Source organism: Barbus barbus (assembly GCF_936440315.1).
Source record: "Barbus barbus genome assembly, chromosome: 24".
Lineage (NCBI taxonomy): Eukaryota > Metazoa > Chordata > Actinopteri > Cypriniformes > Cyprinidae > Barbus > Barbus barbus.
In genome coordinates, this window is record NC_136752.1 from 29,343,313 (window position 1) to 29,359,641 (window position 16,329).

Genomic DNA, 16,329 nt, shown 5'->3' on the forward strand with positions numbered 1-16,329 from the left:
AATGAATGCTCTCAATTTATTTATTTATTAATTTTTTATTATATATTTATCGCTTAAAAGAGATACGTTTAGCATAAAAATTGTTTTGGAAACATCAGCGATTTAATGAGATGGATTTAACTCCTGTTTTCTCAACAAACCAATAGTAGGCAGTATGTACAAGACTCGCTTAGAAAATACAAAGATACCAAAAATGCTTTTAAAATTTTATAGAACACGGTTATTGTTTATGATTAAAATATGAAATGTAAAAATTGTTTTAACCCATGTTACTTTGTTATAAAGGGGGGTTTATTGTTATGTATCTTTTATCAAGTCCATTTAACTGTGTTTACGATCTTCTTTATGAAATATATAATTTAAATCCAAGACATTTTTATATAAACACAACAATAATAAAAACGGAATTACGCGACGTGCTGAGGAACGTCGGTTAGTACGTCATAGTCACGTGGTAACATTTGAAATTAAACCTCGAATCCCACAACAACAGTCAGCGCTGTCAGGAAATCATATTCACGCAAAGTGCGACGAAACAGGACTATTTTATGACTTTCGGAGGTACAGTCGTGGTTTTTATAACTTATACATGTAACACATGCGCTAATATAATGTTTGACGGTTTGAACACGAGCTAGTAATGTTAGCTGTAGCTGTAGACTGACAGTTAATGAATATTAACGCGTTATTTCTAGTATTCTTCGTACAAACAAGCATGTTGTATTGATTAAATCACAGGTAACATCGCTCAGGATGTCTTTAGGGATTGAAAAACTGTCGACTCACAACTGGAGGTAAGAAATTAATGCTAAAGCTAATATCGTTATGTTTTTATTGTTGTAACTTAAATGGCTTTCAAAGAGTCATCTCTACACTTGTTTAATTCAAACTGGTCTAAACCAAACATGAGGGTAAGAATGAAGTTAAAGTTGTAAGTGCTATTTAATTCTATGTCTACGATTGTTCATGAAACATTTTATCTATATTGGACATGACCATTTTTAAAATGTTACTAACTTACTTGTTTCAGAACATTCTGAGAACATTGATTCCATAATGTTTGCAAAATTATAAAATGCAGTGTTCCCTTAAAGAGATAGCTCACCCAAAAATGAAAACTCTGTCATCAGCTGACGGTAGCCATTCACTTCCATTGTATGTTTTTCCATAATATGGCTGTCAATGGCAACCGTCAGCTCTTTGGTTACTAGTCCAGCATGCTTCAAAATATAAAATGATAACGATAACAACTTTTTGTTGTGCGATATATAGCCCCATAAATAATTGCGTTAAGCGATAAAAGGTCAATATTTTGTCACTCATTTCAGAAAGTGAATCAGTGTTCATCTTCTGGATCATTGCCAAGTCAGCAGTCTTCTCCATTATTGTGGTTTCTAAGAACAAGAGATACCCTGAGTTTATACTGTAGGGATGGTCATTAATTGAAACTCAAATGTAAATATTCTAATATTTTGAGATACAGATTTTTGACTTTCATGAGCTGTAAGCTCTAATCATCAAAATTAAAACTAAAACTTTTGAAATGTTTTACGTTACATGTAATGAATCTATGAATATGAATATATGAAAGTTTCACTTTTTCAAATAAGTTACAAGATAAAATGAACTTTTTCACGATTTTTCATTTTTTTTAGATGTACCTCTATAATCATAATATAACAGCATAATAATGCAAGAAGTCCTACACGCTTTCAAATGACAACAAACATTTAATTCTTAAGAATATTTAGATAAAGGAAATTAAGTATCAAAATACTAGATGCCTTAAAAAAAATGTAATAGTAAATAAATAAAAATTCTAACAAAAAGTGCAAAGTAACAGGTAGAAAAAAGACAAATGCGACATGCAAAATAACTTGTATGTAGATTTTTCCATCAACAGATGACCCTGACCTTCTTTTCTCTGTAAATTAAGGGTGCTGAAAAACACAATCACTACTTAGCAGTCAGATGTCCGTATGCACAAAGACTCAGATCCCTAAACATGGCCATATCTGCAGATAAAACTCTTTCTTTTTGTAGAAGCCTTTTTTAAATTTGAACTAGCACCTCATGACTGCACCACGTTATGAATGAGAAGCTGCAAAAGTCACAGGTGCAGGTGGAATGCAAAAAACTTTTGTAAATTTTTTTTATGTAAATATAATGTGCAATATATTGCATCACCAAAAATGTTTGAGGTCATGTACATATATTGTGCGATAAGTCAATATATTGATTATTGCGACAGGCCTACATATATCTGTCTGTGACTATTTGAATTGAATGCTCACCTCATGTTTTGTAATCATGACATTTTGGCTTCCACTGAAGCGCTCCAGGCGTCCCGTCCCAGAGGAGCCAGGTTCAGGAGGAGGATGCCTCTCAGCAGGAGGGTCATGTGCAGATCATGTACTGTAAAGATCAGCTGTATCAGGAAGATGCAGAGTTCAGCTTCGAAGAGCTCCGAGCGCAGCGCTACTACAAATCTTTGAGCGGTACGTCCACATGCTGTTAGACATGCTTTAGTAAACATTCACATGTCATGGATTTGGGTTTGTTTGGTTATGTGCTTCAGTTAGATGTATCAAATCAGATTTTTGGTTTTGCCCAAATAGTGCCAAATAAGTCTTGGTCCAAGGTTATTATTATAGTAAAACCAAAACCTTTCGCTAGGGGAAAAAATGATTTTTTTCTGGTACAAATATCTAAAAATCCTTAAGATATGTTTACTTGAGAATCAAAATGGCAAACAATATCAAGTCATGGTTTCTGAAAAATGTATCTAAATTATGTGGGTGTATGTTTTTTATTTTATCTTAGTTTTTATGTTTGTATTTTTTTATTTTCATTTTAATTGTCAAATTTTAAATTGTAATTTTTCTCATGCTTTTGTCTTTTTATTAGTTATCATCTTTTAAAATGTATTTTTAATTTTGATTTCAGTTTTAGTTATTTTAGTACATCAAGTTAAACAAAATGAAAATTAGACATGCTTTGGTAGCTGAAATAAAAATAATGTAAAAAAAAATTTACTATTTTTTTATGATTATAGTTTTAGTTAATTATAATAATCCTGGATTAGACTGTAATTAGTTTTTCATGACTCTTTAAACGTACAGAAAGAGCCTCGCACCTGAAGAAACTAAAGCAGGACCTGCAGCATCAGATTGAGGAGAAACAGAGACTCCTTCAGCAGAGAGAGAATTCACAGGTACATCATCCGTTATACTCCGTATCTGAGGTTTTGATTTCTTTGGAGAGACACGAGTGTGAGAAAATTGACCGATTGTTCAGTTTTGGGCAACTGGATGTTTAAAAATGAACTTCCAGACACAACCATCATCAGATATTGGCATCAGGCTCTTGTTTTAACAGTGTGATTTTATTTGTTTGTCTAGGTTGTTCATGAGGAGGCCGGATCTTCCTTCCAGAAATCTGCAGGTTCCTGTGAATCTGACGCTGCTGTGGTGAAATCAGCTCTGTTCACCGTATGCAGCGAGCAGGAGGAAGACCGTGTGGTTAGCAGGTCAGTTCTTCATTAGTCAGCGCTTTTCTAGGATTAGATTGAAGTATTTTCATTGAAATGTTTGAGTCGTCTTTCTGCATGTGTTGTTCAGTAGAAGCTCAGTGAGGCGAGAGGACGACATGAATCACAGTGAGTTGTTGTTTTTCCCCTCATTTACATCTGTACTATGCATTTATTAGCCATAGATTTGACTAGTAAAAAGTGATCTGAGTGTAGCTACTACTCTTGCATGAAGTGAATAGTCACTGGCATTGTTTTTCTGGTGAACTCAAAGCACATGTGATTGTGATGATTGTGTGTTTCAGGTGGAAGCGATGCTAAACTGCAGAAAACAGCAAAACCTTTCACTGTTTTTGATGAGAATACACTGACAAATAAAACGTAACAAACACTCGATTGCTTTTCTTTTGTTCGTTTTGCTTTTTCTTTCACTTCTTTTTCTTTTCTGTTGTTCTTTATCCTCCTTTTGTTTTTTCTTTTGTCCATTCTGTTGTTTTTTCTTCTTTTGTTCTCTTTCTTGCGTTCATTCATTCTTTCTTTCTTTCGTCCTTTAAGTCTTTCTTTGTTACTTTTTGCTCCTTTTGTTCTTTCGTTCATTCTCTTCCATTCTTTCCTACTTTTATTCGTTTTCTTTCTTTCTTTCTTTTTTCATTTGTTGTCTTTCTTTCTTTCTCTCCCCTTTTGTACATTCTCATTTATTTTCCTTTCCATTTATCTTTCCTTTGTTCATTCTTTCTCTTTTTATTTCTTTTCTTTCCTTTAATTCTTTTTTTTTCATTTTCTTTTTTCATTCCTTTTATTATCTTTCATTTGTTTCTCTTTTTGTTCATTCTCATTTTCTGTCGTTTGTTCTTTCTTTTCTCCCCTTTCTTCTGTTCTTTCTTTTTCTTTCCTCAGTCAATGTTTCAGTTTAATTAATACTGCCTGTTTAATATCTTGTTTGCACTTTAAGATCGTCTTCAGCGAACCGTAATTCTCTGAAGCTGCCCACCTCGAGTCTGAAAGGGCCGAAGTCAAAAGCAGAGTTTGTCCCTGACAAAGTGAGATCAGAGCTCATTCAGTATTTGTGATGAATGTCCCAGATTTTCTCGTCAGTGGCAGTAATCATGCGTTCGTTTGTTAGCAGGATGTGTCCGTCTCTCGCTCTGAAGAAGCCATCATCAACGGTCACTGGAATAAGACTCTGTGCCGGAGTCCAGACGACACGTGTGAATTCGCCCGCGCCGCTCAGCTCGCCTCCACTCCGTTTGCTGGAGTCGAGAGGCCAAAAGAGTCTGAATCAGGACTGACGGAGAATCTGAGCCGAACGGCCACTGAATCCACTAAAGCACCGAGCTCGAACGCATCCGCTGAGGAGAAAAAGCTCAGGTACTTCCGTCTGACTCGTGTTCATTTACTGTCATTAAACTGCCTGGAAATGTTCTTAATTGGCATTAAAATGTCATGTTGTTCCACTTTTTTTTTAAAATGCAAAAACACAAAATAAGATTCATTTTCTTCAATTAATGTAATTTATTAGTTGCTTTATGTATTTTTATTTACTTTTAGTTTATATATATATATATATATATATATATAATACACTGAACAAAATTATAAACGCAACCCTTTTGTTTTTGCCCCCAGCTCATTTTTCATGAACTGAACTCAAAGATCTAAGACTTTTTCTATGTACACAAAAGGCCTATTTCGCTCAAATATTGTTCACAAATCTGTCTAAATCTGTGTTAGTGAGCACTTCTCCTTTGCCGAGATAACCATCCACCTCACAGGTGTGGCATATCAAGATGATTAATCTGATTAGACAGCAAAACCGGTTAAGAACTTGTAATATTCAAAGAGCGTGTTAATATTTTACCAAAAAAAAAAAAAACATTTATGTGTTCTTAACCGGTTTTGTGATATTTTCCCCAATATAGTGTGAAACTGCATGTGGGAATGGAGTGGATTATGTGGACTAGAGTTTTTTTTTTCCCCCTTTAATTGAAATATTATTACAGTTACTTACATTTATGCATTCCAAAGTGAGTCTGAACACACTTTTGTCTGAAAATGTTTATAGTTGGCATAAAAATGTTTTTCCGCTGCATTGCTTTTGCATAGTTTTTCTATGTAGCTATGCACTACACAGATGGCATTGATTGTTGCACGTCTTTTTCAGAAACTTGCGTATGACATTGTGATAAACTAAAAAAAAAAAAAAAAAACAGTTATGTTGCAAGTGATCCTTACATCTTACTTTTTTTGATCTTACATTTTACAAGCCTCATTTTCTTTTTTCCACCTTTTTTGTAATTTTATGTATGTATTTTATTTATTTACTTTGTGGTGAAATATTAACATTCAACTGTAACAACATAAATAATAACATTAACATGTTCTTTACAGGTTTTGTAATATTTACCCCAGTATATTATGAAATTGCATTTATTGTCTATTATGTAACTAATTTCCAAGAGAAACTCATGGGAATGGACTGGATTATGGTACACTCAAGTTAATATTATATTTCCTTTTAATTAAATAATTTTAATTTAAATGGTACAATAAATTCAGAAGTGAATGAAGCTAAGAAGATGCTATTTTACATTTGTGCATTAATAGGCAGATGCTTTTGTCTTTTATCGGCTTACATTGCATTCAGAGTATACACTTTTATCACTTCATGCATTTCATGTGCATCAAACCCATGACTTTGGTGTTGCAAGTGCCATGATCTGCAACTAACATTAACATTTCATGTTCTCTTTTAAAGGACCATTCATGATGAGTTAATATCCCTCTTGTAATTTTGTTTGTCTGTGTTTTATGGTCATAGTCCTATCCTAGAGATCAGTCAGGAGTGGGGTGGTGCTTCCTTCGCTACCTTTTCCCACAACTCCACGAAGCACTTAAAGGAGCCTGAGAACAGCCGAGCAGCGGAGACACCGGAGGAAGGTGGGAAATAAAGCTCATGCTTTACAGTTCATTCACTCACCGCTCTGCAGTTTATACAGTCTCTCTCAGCCAGATCACATCTGCTGGCTGTTTTTCTCCCGTTCCTGACTTGTAGTGTTTTTGGCCACTTGATGGCGCTAGTCTCAGACGTTTAATGTGTTTTTTTTTATGTGCTGGTCAGTTTTGAGATTATAGGCTATTTAGATTTTCATAACATGTCTTCAGACTAGTGGAAGGACAGCATGCAATATAGACTTTTAGGTGTTTGTTTTATTGCACTTTATCTGTTTTGTGTCTGTAGATTTCAATTGCAATACATATCTTAAAAAGTTAGTTTTTCCCACTTCAGCAGCATTTACATACACCACGTTTACAGTTTTATTCCTGTCTATATTCTGAAGGTTTTTACTGAGGGGTTTGTTCATGTAACATTCGTTTGATATATGCTTAACATATTATTCCTAAAAACATGAAAAAAATAAATCTGTTTGTTGACAGTTTTTTGTGATTGAGGAAGTGATGAAAAAGAGAAATCCAAAATCCCCTCTGGAAAAACTCTATGACGACAAAATCAAGCAATAATTTAGAATCTGGCTTTATCCAAATGTATGCACATTAGTGGATATTTAATATATCATTAGATTTCTGTTTTAGTTTTAGTGATTTTTCACTAAAGTATAATTATTTTCCAGGGCAACATTTACTTTTTTTTTTTCATGCAATATTTATTTTTATTTCAGCTTTATTTTAAATGATCAAGTATAGTTTGTTTTAGTTTCTGTTAACAATAACAACTCTGAAATTTGCAATTTACTCTATATTTATTTATTATATATATATAATGTTTTTTTTTTTTTTTTGCTCTTCTGTATTTATGGTTTTTGTGTGCATGTTTTCTCGTATTCCTTATTTATTCACTGACTCATTTAGTCTTTTAATTTAATTTACTGTCTTATTCACTTTTATTTATTCACCTGTAATGTCTTGCTTTAAAGGAATAGTTTTAACAAGTTCATTTTAATTTTATTTTACCTTTTAATGCACACACATTGATTATTCTCAGCAAATCAGAGATTTTGTAAATGATATAATAGTTTTACATTATATTATATTATTATTATTATTATTATGACATTATCTGTAAAGTATATCCATTATATTCTCAAATGTATCAGATATGTTCTGATATAGCGTCTTTTTAATGTGTGTGTGTGTGTGTGTGTCAGCAGTCACAGAATCGGAGGGCGTCTGTGGTTTAAGCGTCAGATCCCGGTTGTTTCATCAGGCAGACGTGACGTCATTCTCCAACTTCCAGCGAAAAACCGGGCGTCTGCCGGACACGAGCGGGAACGATAACCTGCATCTCGGTATGCGGAAAACTCCATCACAGTTGTGTTTTTACAGTACCAATCTTTTTTCTACTGCGGTACAGTTTTGATAAGTAAAAAAAATCCCACGGCACACCACTAAGCACTACAAAAAAAAAAAAATAAGAAGGGGGTGAAGTTTTTTTCCTCCCCAATAATTAAATCATCAGAGTTAGTATTTTGGCTTTATATATGATCAAACACTTGCTCGTAACGTTTTCTGAAAATCATGCTCTAACTGAGTTTTTTGACGAGCGAGTGATGGAGATCTGTGTTTTAGAAAGGCCACATCTGAGACAGAAAATGTATCATTTATCAATTTACAGGTTATACCGTTTATTGTAGCTATATGGGCACTCAGTTTAATATATTTAGCCAAAATTTCATGATATGTGACCCTGGAGCACAAAACCAGTCATAAAGGTAACTTTTTTGAAATTGAGATTCATGCATCATCTTAAATAAATAATCTTTCCATTGATGTATGGTTTGTTATGATCGGACAATATTTGGCTGAGATACAACTATTTGAAAATCTGGAATCTGAGGGTGCAAAAAAATCTAAATATTGAGAAAATCTCCTTTAAAGTTGTTCAAATGAAGTTCTTAGCAATGCATATTACTAATCAAAAATGAAGTTTTGATATTTACGGTAGGAAATTTACAAAATATCTTCATGGAACATGAGCTTTACTTAATATCCTAATGATTTTTGGCATAAAAGAAAAATGTATAATTTTGACCCGTAATTTTGTGCTCCAGGGTCACATACAAAAGATGAACCGCTTTGCACAGGATGTTTGAAACGTACAAAAGTGTATTGGCTACAACTAGACAGCAAATGCTAAGACTCTTCTCTCTCTTCAAACACACAAAAACATTAGCCTTTATAGACAGTGTTTCTTGAGTAAAGAAAACGCTACTCTTTTTCAAACATGGGTTCTTTATGTACCCTTGCAGTGCAAAGAAGTAGACGTCTGTCTTCAAACTGCGCAGCACTTAGGAGTTATGAGATTTGACTGACAATTTGAGCATCCAATGGCGTTACGAGGTTTAGTCACACGCTCCTTTGAATGCTTTTCATTGGTTAAATATTTGTAAAACCCACAAATAGACATGACTGTGAACACTAGTGTGCTGTGAGTGGTTAGGAAACACTGGTCTAAGTAATGTTTAATGTGTATTCTACACTCTTCCAGATGGAGAGGTGTTGGTTTACTGCGGTAAGATGGAGACGCTGAAGGACTTCACCCTGTACTTCTCCGGCACCGCTGCTGTCTTTCTGAAGGTGACACACCTGAAGTATCTGTTTTAGGGCACTAGATAGTGCTCAACGCTCACTGTGTATTCAAACTACAGCTTAATGATGGCAAATGAGATGTACACAAAACTGATGAGAATAAATATACAATTATTTACTTGTATATTTACACTTTTTTTTATTTAGTAATATATATTTACCAGTATTTTTGTATTATTTATACACTTTTATAGTATTTATTAATATTTGGATTTTTTTTTTTTTTATCTATCGTGTGTGTGTAATTAATTTATTTTTTTATTCTATTTAGCTGTAATTTTAACTTTTACTTCAGTTATTTGCCTAGGCAACATTTCTAAATTTTCTAAAGTGGCAATTTCTAACAATAATAGTATTATGTAGTTCAGTATTTTATTATATTTTGTTATTTTGTTTTATTTTAAGTTTTATTGTATTTTAAGTTGAGGTCTTCACTGGGGATATGTCCCCGGGGCTCATCCAGGTGTCCGGCTTCCGCCGACGATCAGGGCCACATACAACATCTCCCGGCGCCGATCCACCATCTGATCCGGACATGAACTGAGAAACAGAATAAGAAAGAAACAGACAAATATTAGCGTAGATGCCATTCTTGATGTAACGAGTACATCATGTGTTATGGGGACTGTTCCCGGTTCCAGTTGATCTAATTAATGCAGCCTAACAATCCTTTAACAGATTTGAATAATAGAAGTGTATTAGTGTGTTATGTGTAAGCCAGGTTAAAGAAATGTGTCTTTAATCTAGATTTAAACTGACAGAGTGTGTCTGCCTCCCGAACAGTGTTAGGTAGATTGTTCCAGAGTTTGGGTGCTAAATAGGAAAAGGATCTGCCGCCCGCAGGCGATTTTGATATTCTAGGTATTATCAAATGGCCAGAGTTTTGAGAACACAGCGGACGTGGAGGACTATAATGTGATAAGAGCTCGCTCAGGTACTGAGGAGCTAAGCCATTCAGGGCTTTATAATTAATTAACAAGGACCAGCTGTAGTTTGTTGATCAAGTGTGCAGAACAACCATCCAATAAAGCATTACAATAGTCTAACCTTGAGGTCATAAACCTCAGGGGGGGGAAGTCGTGGCCTAATGGTTAGAGAGTCGGACTTGTAATCCGAAGGTTGCGGGTTCGAGTCTCCGGCCGGCAGGGATTGTAGGTGGGGGGAGTGAATGTCCAGCGCTCTCTCCACCCTCAATACCACGACTGAGGTGCCCTTGAGCAAGACACCGAACCCCCAACTGCTCCCCGGGCGCTGCAGCATAAAATGGCTGCCCACTGCTCCGGGTGTATGTTCACGGTGTGTGTGTGTTCACTGCTGTGTGTGTGTGTGTGTGTGTTCACTGCTGTGTGTGTGTGTGTGTGTGTGCACGTTGGATGGGTTAAATGCAGAGCACGAATTCCGAGTATGGGTCACCATACTTGGCTGAATGTCACTTCACTATAAACGCATGAATTAGTATTTCTGCATTTGACGTTGAGAGCATAGGTCGCAATTTAGATATGTTTTTGAGATGGAAAAACGCAGTTTTACAGATGCTAGAAACATGGCTTTCAAATGAAAGATTGCTATCAAACAGCACACCTAGGTTCCTAACTGATGAAGAAGAATTGACAGAGCAGCCGTCAAGTGTTAGATAGTGTTCTAGGTTATTACATGTGGGGTTTTTAGGTCCGATAATTAACACCTCTGTTTTTTTCAGAATTTAGCAGTAAGAAGTTACTCGTCATCCAGTTTTTTATATCGACTATGCATTCCATTAGTTTCTCAATTTGGTGTGTTTCACCGGGCCGTGAAGAAATATAGAGCTGAGTATCATCAGCATAACAGTGAACATTAACACCATGTCTCCTGATAACATCTCCCAAGGGTAACATGCAAAGCGTGAAAAGTAACGGCCCTAGTACTGAGCCTTGAGGTACTCCATACTGCACTTGTGATCGATATGATACCTCTTCATTCACTGCTACGAACTGATGGCGTTCAGATAAGTACAATTTGAACCATGCTAAGGCACTTCCACTAATGCCAGCAAAGTGTTCTAGTCGATTCAAAAGAATGTTGTGGTCGATAGTGTCGAACGCAGCGCTAAGATCCAGTAGAACTAATAAAGAGATACAACCACGATCAGATGATAGAAGCAGGTCGTTTGTAACTCTAATGAGAGCAGTCAGTACTATGATACGGTCTAAATCCTGACTGGAATTCCTCACAGATACCATTTTTCTCTAAGAAGGAATATAATTGTGAGGATACTACCTTTTCTAGTATCTTTGACAGAAAAGGGAGATTTGAGATCGGTCTGTAATTAACTAGATCCTTGGGGTCAAGTTGTGTTTTTTTTTTAATGAGAGGCTTAATAACAGCCAATTTGAAGGTTTTGGGGACATATCCTAATGACAATGATGAATTAATAATAGCCAATAGACGATCTATGACTTCTGGAAGCAGCTCTTTTAGTAGTTTAGATGGAATAGGGTCTAACATACATGTTGTTGGTTTAGATCCGAGATCCCCAACCACCACGAGGACGTTCGGGGGAAAATGTGAATAGATATGACGCTCTGTTATTTATTGTGCGTAAATGATTTTTCCAATTATTCTGTATTTTCGTTGTATGCAATTGATATCGAGTAGCAATTTGATGATTTCATGTTAAATTAGTAAATAAAAGATTGCTCTGATCTGTCATATAGGCTATTAGGGCTTAAACGTATCGCAGTTGATCAAATCTGTATGCCGCGCTGTCTGAAACACGTCTCTATGCTTGTGCGTGCTTCGGATGTGTGCCAGTACAGCGTGCACAAGAGATGTGTTTCAGACAGCGCGGCACACAGATTTGATTCCTCTTTCATGTATCCCTGCGTTTAAGATACATATGCATGGGGGGTGCAGTTACGTCGCAATACTGGAAATATTTCTGTTTTAAACCATGAAGGCGAGCCAATGGATATCACAACAGCAACGTGCAAATTTTGCACGTTAGTTATGCCGGTGAACGTCTTAACTTCAGCCATACAGAAAGTGAAAGTAAAAAAAACTGATGGAGCATTAACAGCGCATACTCTCAAGAGATGTATATACTTCAACATGTGCTGATAACAGTATAAATGAAGCGACCTGTTTTAAAGACCATCCACAACAACAACACACACACACACCCCTCCCCGTCCGCAAGATTTTTTTCAAACCGTAACCGGTCCGCGGTGTAAAAAGATGATTTTAGATGATTTAACAAGTTTATACAATTCTTCCTCTCCTATAGTAGAGAATGAGTGAAATTGTTCCTCAGGGGATCTATATCTGTTACTGATCTGTATCTGTAACTGTATCTGATCTGATCTGTTACAATTTTATCTCTGATAGTATAGATCTTTGAAGTAAAGTAGTTCATAAAGTCATTACTGCTGTGCTCTTGGGGAATGCCAACACCTGTTGAAGCTTTATTTTTCATTAATTTAGTGACTGTATTGAATAAATACCGGGGGTTATGTTTGTTTTCTTCTAGAAGCGACGAAAAGTAATCAGATCTAGCAGTTTTTAGTGCTTTTCTGTAGGATGGGGTACTTTCCCTCCAGGCTATATGAAATACCTCTAGTTTTGTTTTCCTCCATCTGCGCTACATTTTCCAGGCTGCTCTCTTTAAGGTGCGAGTGTGCTCATTATACCACGGAGTCGGACTGTTTTCTTTGATCTTCTTTAAGCGTAAAGGAGCAACTGTATCTAAAGTGCTAGAAAAGAGAGAGTCCATAGTTTCTGTTACATCATCAAGTTTTTCTGCGCTGTTGGATATGCTGAGGAATTGAGATAAATCAGGAAGATTACTTACAAAGCTGTCTTTTGTGGTAGAGGTGATGGTTCTAACATACTTGTAACAAGGAGTAGAATTTACAGTTTTAGCTATATGGAGATTACACAAGACTAGATAATGATTTGAGATATCATCGCTTTGCTGCAGAATTTCAACACCACTAACATCAATTCCATGTGACAGTATTAAATCTAGAGTATGATTTCGACAATGAGTAGGTCCTGAAACGTGTTGTCTAACCCCAATAGAGTTCAGAATGTCTATGAATGCTGATCCTAATGCATCTTTTTCATTATCAACATGGATATTAAAATCACCAACAATTAAGACTTTATCTGCAGCCAGTACTAACTCAGATAGAAAATCAGCAAATTCTTTAATAAAGTCTGTATGGTGCCCTGGTGGCCTGTATACAGTAGCCAGTACAAACATCACAGGGGATTTATCACTAACATGTGTTTCTCTAGATAATGTTATACGCAGCACCATAACTTCAAACGAGTTATACTTAAAGCCTGCCCTCTGAGAAATACTGAGAATATTGCTATAAACACCTCCCCCTTTACCTTTTGGACGTGGCTCATTTTTGTAGCTGTAATCTTGGGGGGTGGACTCATTTAAACATTAACAATATTGTTCATTACAAATTACTCAGTTTTTATGCTTATTTTCTTATATTCTTATCTTTTTTTTTTTTACTCATTTATGATTTACTGTAATAAATATACTATTATTGTATATTTATTTACTCTTGTTTGATATATTTTTTTACTCTTTTGTTTTTATGCTTTATATATTTTCACGTTTCTTATTTACTATCATAATGCTCTGTATTTTTTTTATATTATATATAATATATATATATTTTAATTCTATATTTATGATTTACACATTTTTTACTTTCATATTTCATTCTTACTCTTTGGTTATATTTGTATGTTTATTTGTTTTATATGTTAGTTATTTATTTATAATTATATATATATATATATTTATTTATTTGTATTTGTTTGTGATTTACTGTTTATCCTTTGTTTTTTGTTTTTCTCCGTGTAACAGGTGGATTGGTCCGGAGTGCCGTGGGATTTCTTCATCAGCTCACAGCTCAGATCTCGACGGTCTCGTGATGAACCGGACGCTGATGTCCAGATCTGCTGTTATGTGTTTGAGGACGGCTGCGTGACTCTCTGGAGGATTCCTCGCGGAGAAACAGTTCAGGTTCGGCTCGTTCAGATTCCTCCTAAACCTCCACATTCAGCGTCAAACTTAGTCAAACTCTTCTGTCTTCATCTCTCCGCGTGTAGGATCGTCTCGCCGAGCCCGCTGCTGGAGACGATGTTTCTCTGTTAGTCCTTCTGTTGCTGGAGTTAGTGAAACAGTTTCATTCCTGTCAAGTGGTTCATGGAGGCCTGAAGCCAGAATCGCTGTATTTTTACCTCAGGTACGTGAATAAAACGCATGCAGGAATGTGATGGATGCCATTTCTATTGATGCTCGTTTCTAAACTGGTCTTCCTGTGTTTGTGTCCGCAGCGGCATCACAGCACTAGATTTCTCAAACTCAGTGGATCTGCAGCTCCAGACTGACGTCACAACAGCACAAGCTCTTCCTTCTGCTCAGAAATACATTCAGCAGGGTCTCCTGTCGCCTTCTGCCTCACCTTATCAGGTACATTCATCCCTCTTTCCTTCCCATACATATTTATTAATTTATTATAAAATATTTTAATTTATTTATTTTACATTTTTATTAATTTTTTCTAAATTATTATAATTAATTATAAAGTAGTTAACCAATGAACTATATTGTAAAGTGTTACCAACTTTATTTATAAATATTTTATTATTTATGTATTTGTTTATTCATTTTGTATTTATTATTTTTTTAATACATTATTTTATTTTTATTTGTTTTATATATTTTTATTCACTTAAATATTTATATTTTGCATTTGTTAATATTTGGATAAATTTAATTATTTTTATATATTATGTGTGTGTATATTTATTTTAATTTTACGCATTTATATTTGTATTTAATTTATTATTAATCTTTATTTTTTGGTTTTTCATTTGCTTTCATTTTATTTTTAGCTATTTTTATTTCATTTTTAATTATTTTTATGTTTAGTCTGCTGCGGGTTTGCATTATTTCATGCTGAATATTTAGTTTCACTGTAAAATGTCACATTAAAAAATTTAAATGCATTGGGTAAATTTAAAATGCAGTGATGAATCCTCTCTTTAGAGAATAATCAAATGCATAAAATGTGTAAAAAGTATTTAATTTCTTAAAATGTGTTTTTCTGCTGTCTTGCGACAGGTCGATCTGATCGGCATTGCAGAAGTTGTGCACATGCTGCTGTTTAATCGTCCAATGAAAGTGAAGCAGGAAACCTTGGCCTGGAGTTTGGATGAAGGGTCTGGATCTCAGCACAGGTACCAACAGCATCTGTTATCATTTTACAGAAAAACATATTCAAGCCATATTTTAACATACAGAGAATTATATATATATTTTTCAAAGGTTTGACAAGTAACATTTTCATGAGAATAAAGCACATTTATTTGTGAATTTTCATCATTGTAATTAAAAAAGTATGTGCGCAGTATGTTATAATATTTGTTGCTGTCTTTAGCTTATGCAAATTATATGTCAAATTTATGTAATATTAATAATGTGGATTTTTGGACAAATGTGTTTGATTTGTCTAGAAAATAATCCTATTTTTAAATTAATGTATTTTTTTTTTAATTAAATGTTTTTTAAATAGTTTTAAAATAAAAACAGCAATAGTAGGTATTATAAATGTATTTATAATATTCATTATTATTATTTATATTATGCATTATTATCATTTCAAAATTTCAGGTGATTTTTGGGGTGAAATGTGAGATTTTTGTTTTAACATGTATGCAGGTGAAATATTTGATCAGATGAATGTGAGACGAGCTCCTCTTGTTTTGTTTTGTTTTTCAGCGTTCCCGTCGAGTCTTTATGGAAAGACTTTTTCCACATGATTTTGAATCCAGAACAAAAGTCTTCAGAGCAGGTTTTGTCTGAGCTCATCAGTAACGTTAGAAACAGCTTATGAAGTCAAGCTACACTCATTTGTTGTAAAATAACAGCAGCAGCAGTGCATATTATTGTGCATATATTATATTTATAGTGCATATAATTGGTGGCTATAAAATTGATGTTATGCATTGCTTTTTATACACATTTAATAAACAATTTTTTACAATCTTGGGTATTTTTTTTCTAATAATACAAATGAAGAAAATCTCAATTTAATCTCAGCAATTGAGGCCATGTGAAAGTTACAGTCATTAATAACAACAACTGATAAAAATTCTGCTTAATGCATAATTAAAATATTAAACATACT

The 16,329-nt window shown here is 34.5% G+C and overlaps 1 protein-coding gene across 3 annotated transcripts; it reads left to right on the top strand.

Moving 5' to 3' along the window:
• The first annotated feature begins 443 nt into the window (after nucleotides 1–443).
• Nucleotides 444–16,183, top strand: bub1ba (BUB1 mitotic checkpoint serine/threonine kinase Ba). 3 transcript variants are annotated; one of them, XM_079375126.1, is made up of 17 exons: nucleotides 444–561; nucleotides 739–794; nucleotides 2,335–2,498; nucleotides 3,123–3,214; nucleotides 3,402–3,529; nucleotides 3,621–3,658; nucleotides 3,835–3,910; nucleotides 4,482–4,569; nucleotides 4,656–4,897; nucleotides 6,348–6,466; nucleotides 7,696–7,833; nucleotides 9,033–9,121; nucleotides 14,001–14,159; nucleotides 14,246–14,382; nucleotides 14,474–14,609; nucleotides 15,264–15,379; nucleotides 15,921–16,183. In XM_079375126.1, the coding sequence occupies exons 2-17, from the start codon at nucleotides 754–756 to the stop codon at nucleotides 16,033–16,035; spliced, it is 1,878 nt and encodes a 625-aa protein (XP_079231252.1). In that variant the 5' UTR covers nucleotides 444–561; nucleotides 739–753; the 3' UTR covers nucleotides 16,036–16,183. The 3 variants fall into 3 exon arrangements, with proteins under 3 accessions (XP_079231252.1, XP_079231251.1, XP_079231253.1); XM_079375125.1 differs by having other exon boundaries at nucleotides 464–561; nucleotides 4,653–4,897; nucleotides 7,693–7,833; XM_079375127.1 differs by having other exon boundaries at nucleotides 496–561; nucleotides 3,624–3,658; nucleotides 7,693–7,833.
• Nucleotides 16,184–16,329: the final 146 nt, after the last annotated feature.

Bases quoted from the DNA above. Each gene is read 5' to 3' on its own strand.
- bub1ba (XM_079375125.1), top strand. From the start codon at position 754: ATGTCTTTAGGGATTGAAAAACTGTCGACTCACAACTGGAG. The intron at 4,570-4,652 runs GTGAGATCAGAG...TTCGTTTGTTAG, and splicing joins CAGAGTTTGTCCCTGACAAA to CAGGATGTGTCCGTCTCTCG. The intron at 14,383-14,473 runs GTACGTGAATAA...TTGTGTCCGCAG, and splicing joins TCGCTGTATTTTTACCTCAG to CGGCATCACAGCACTAGATT.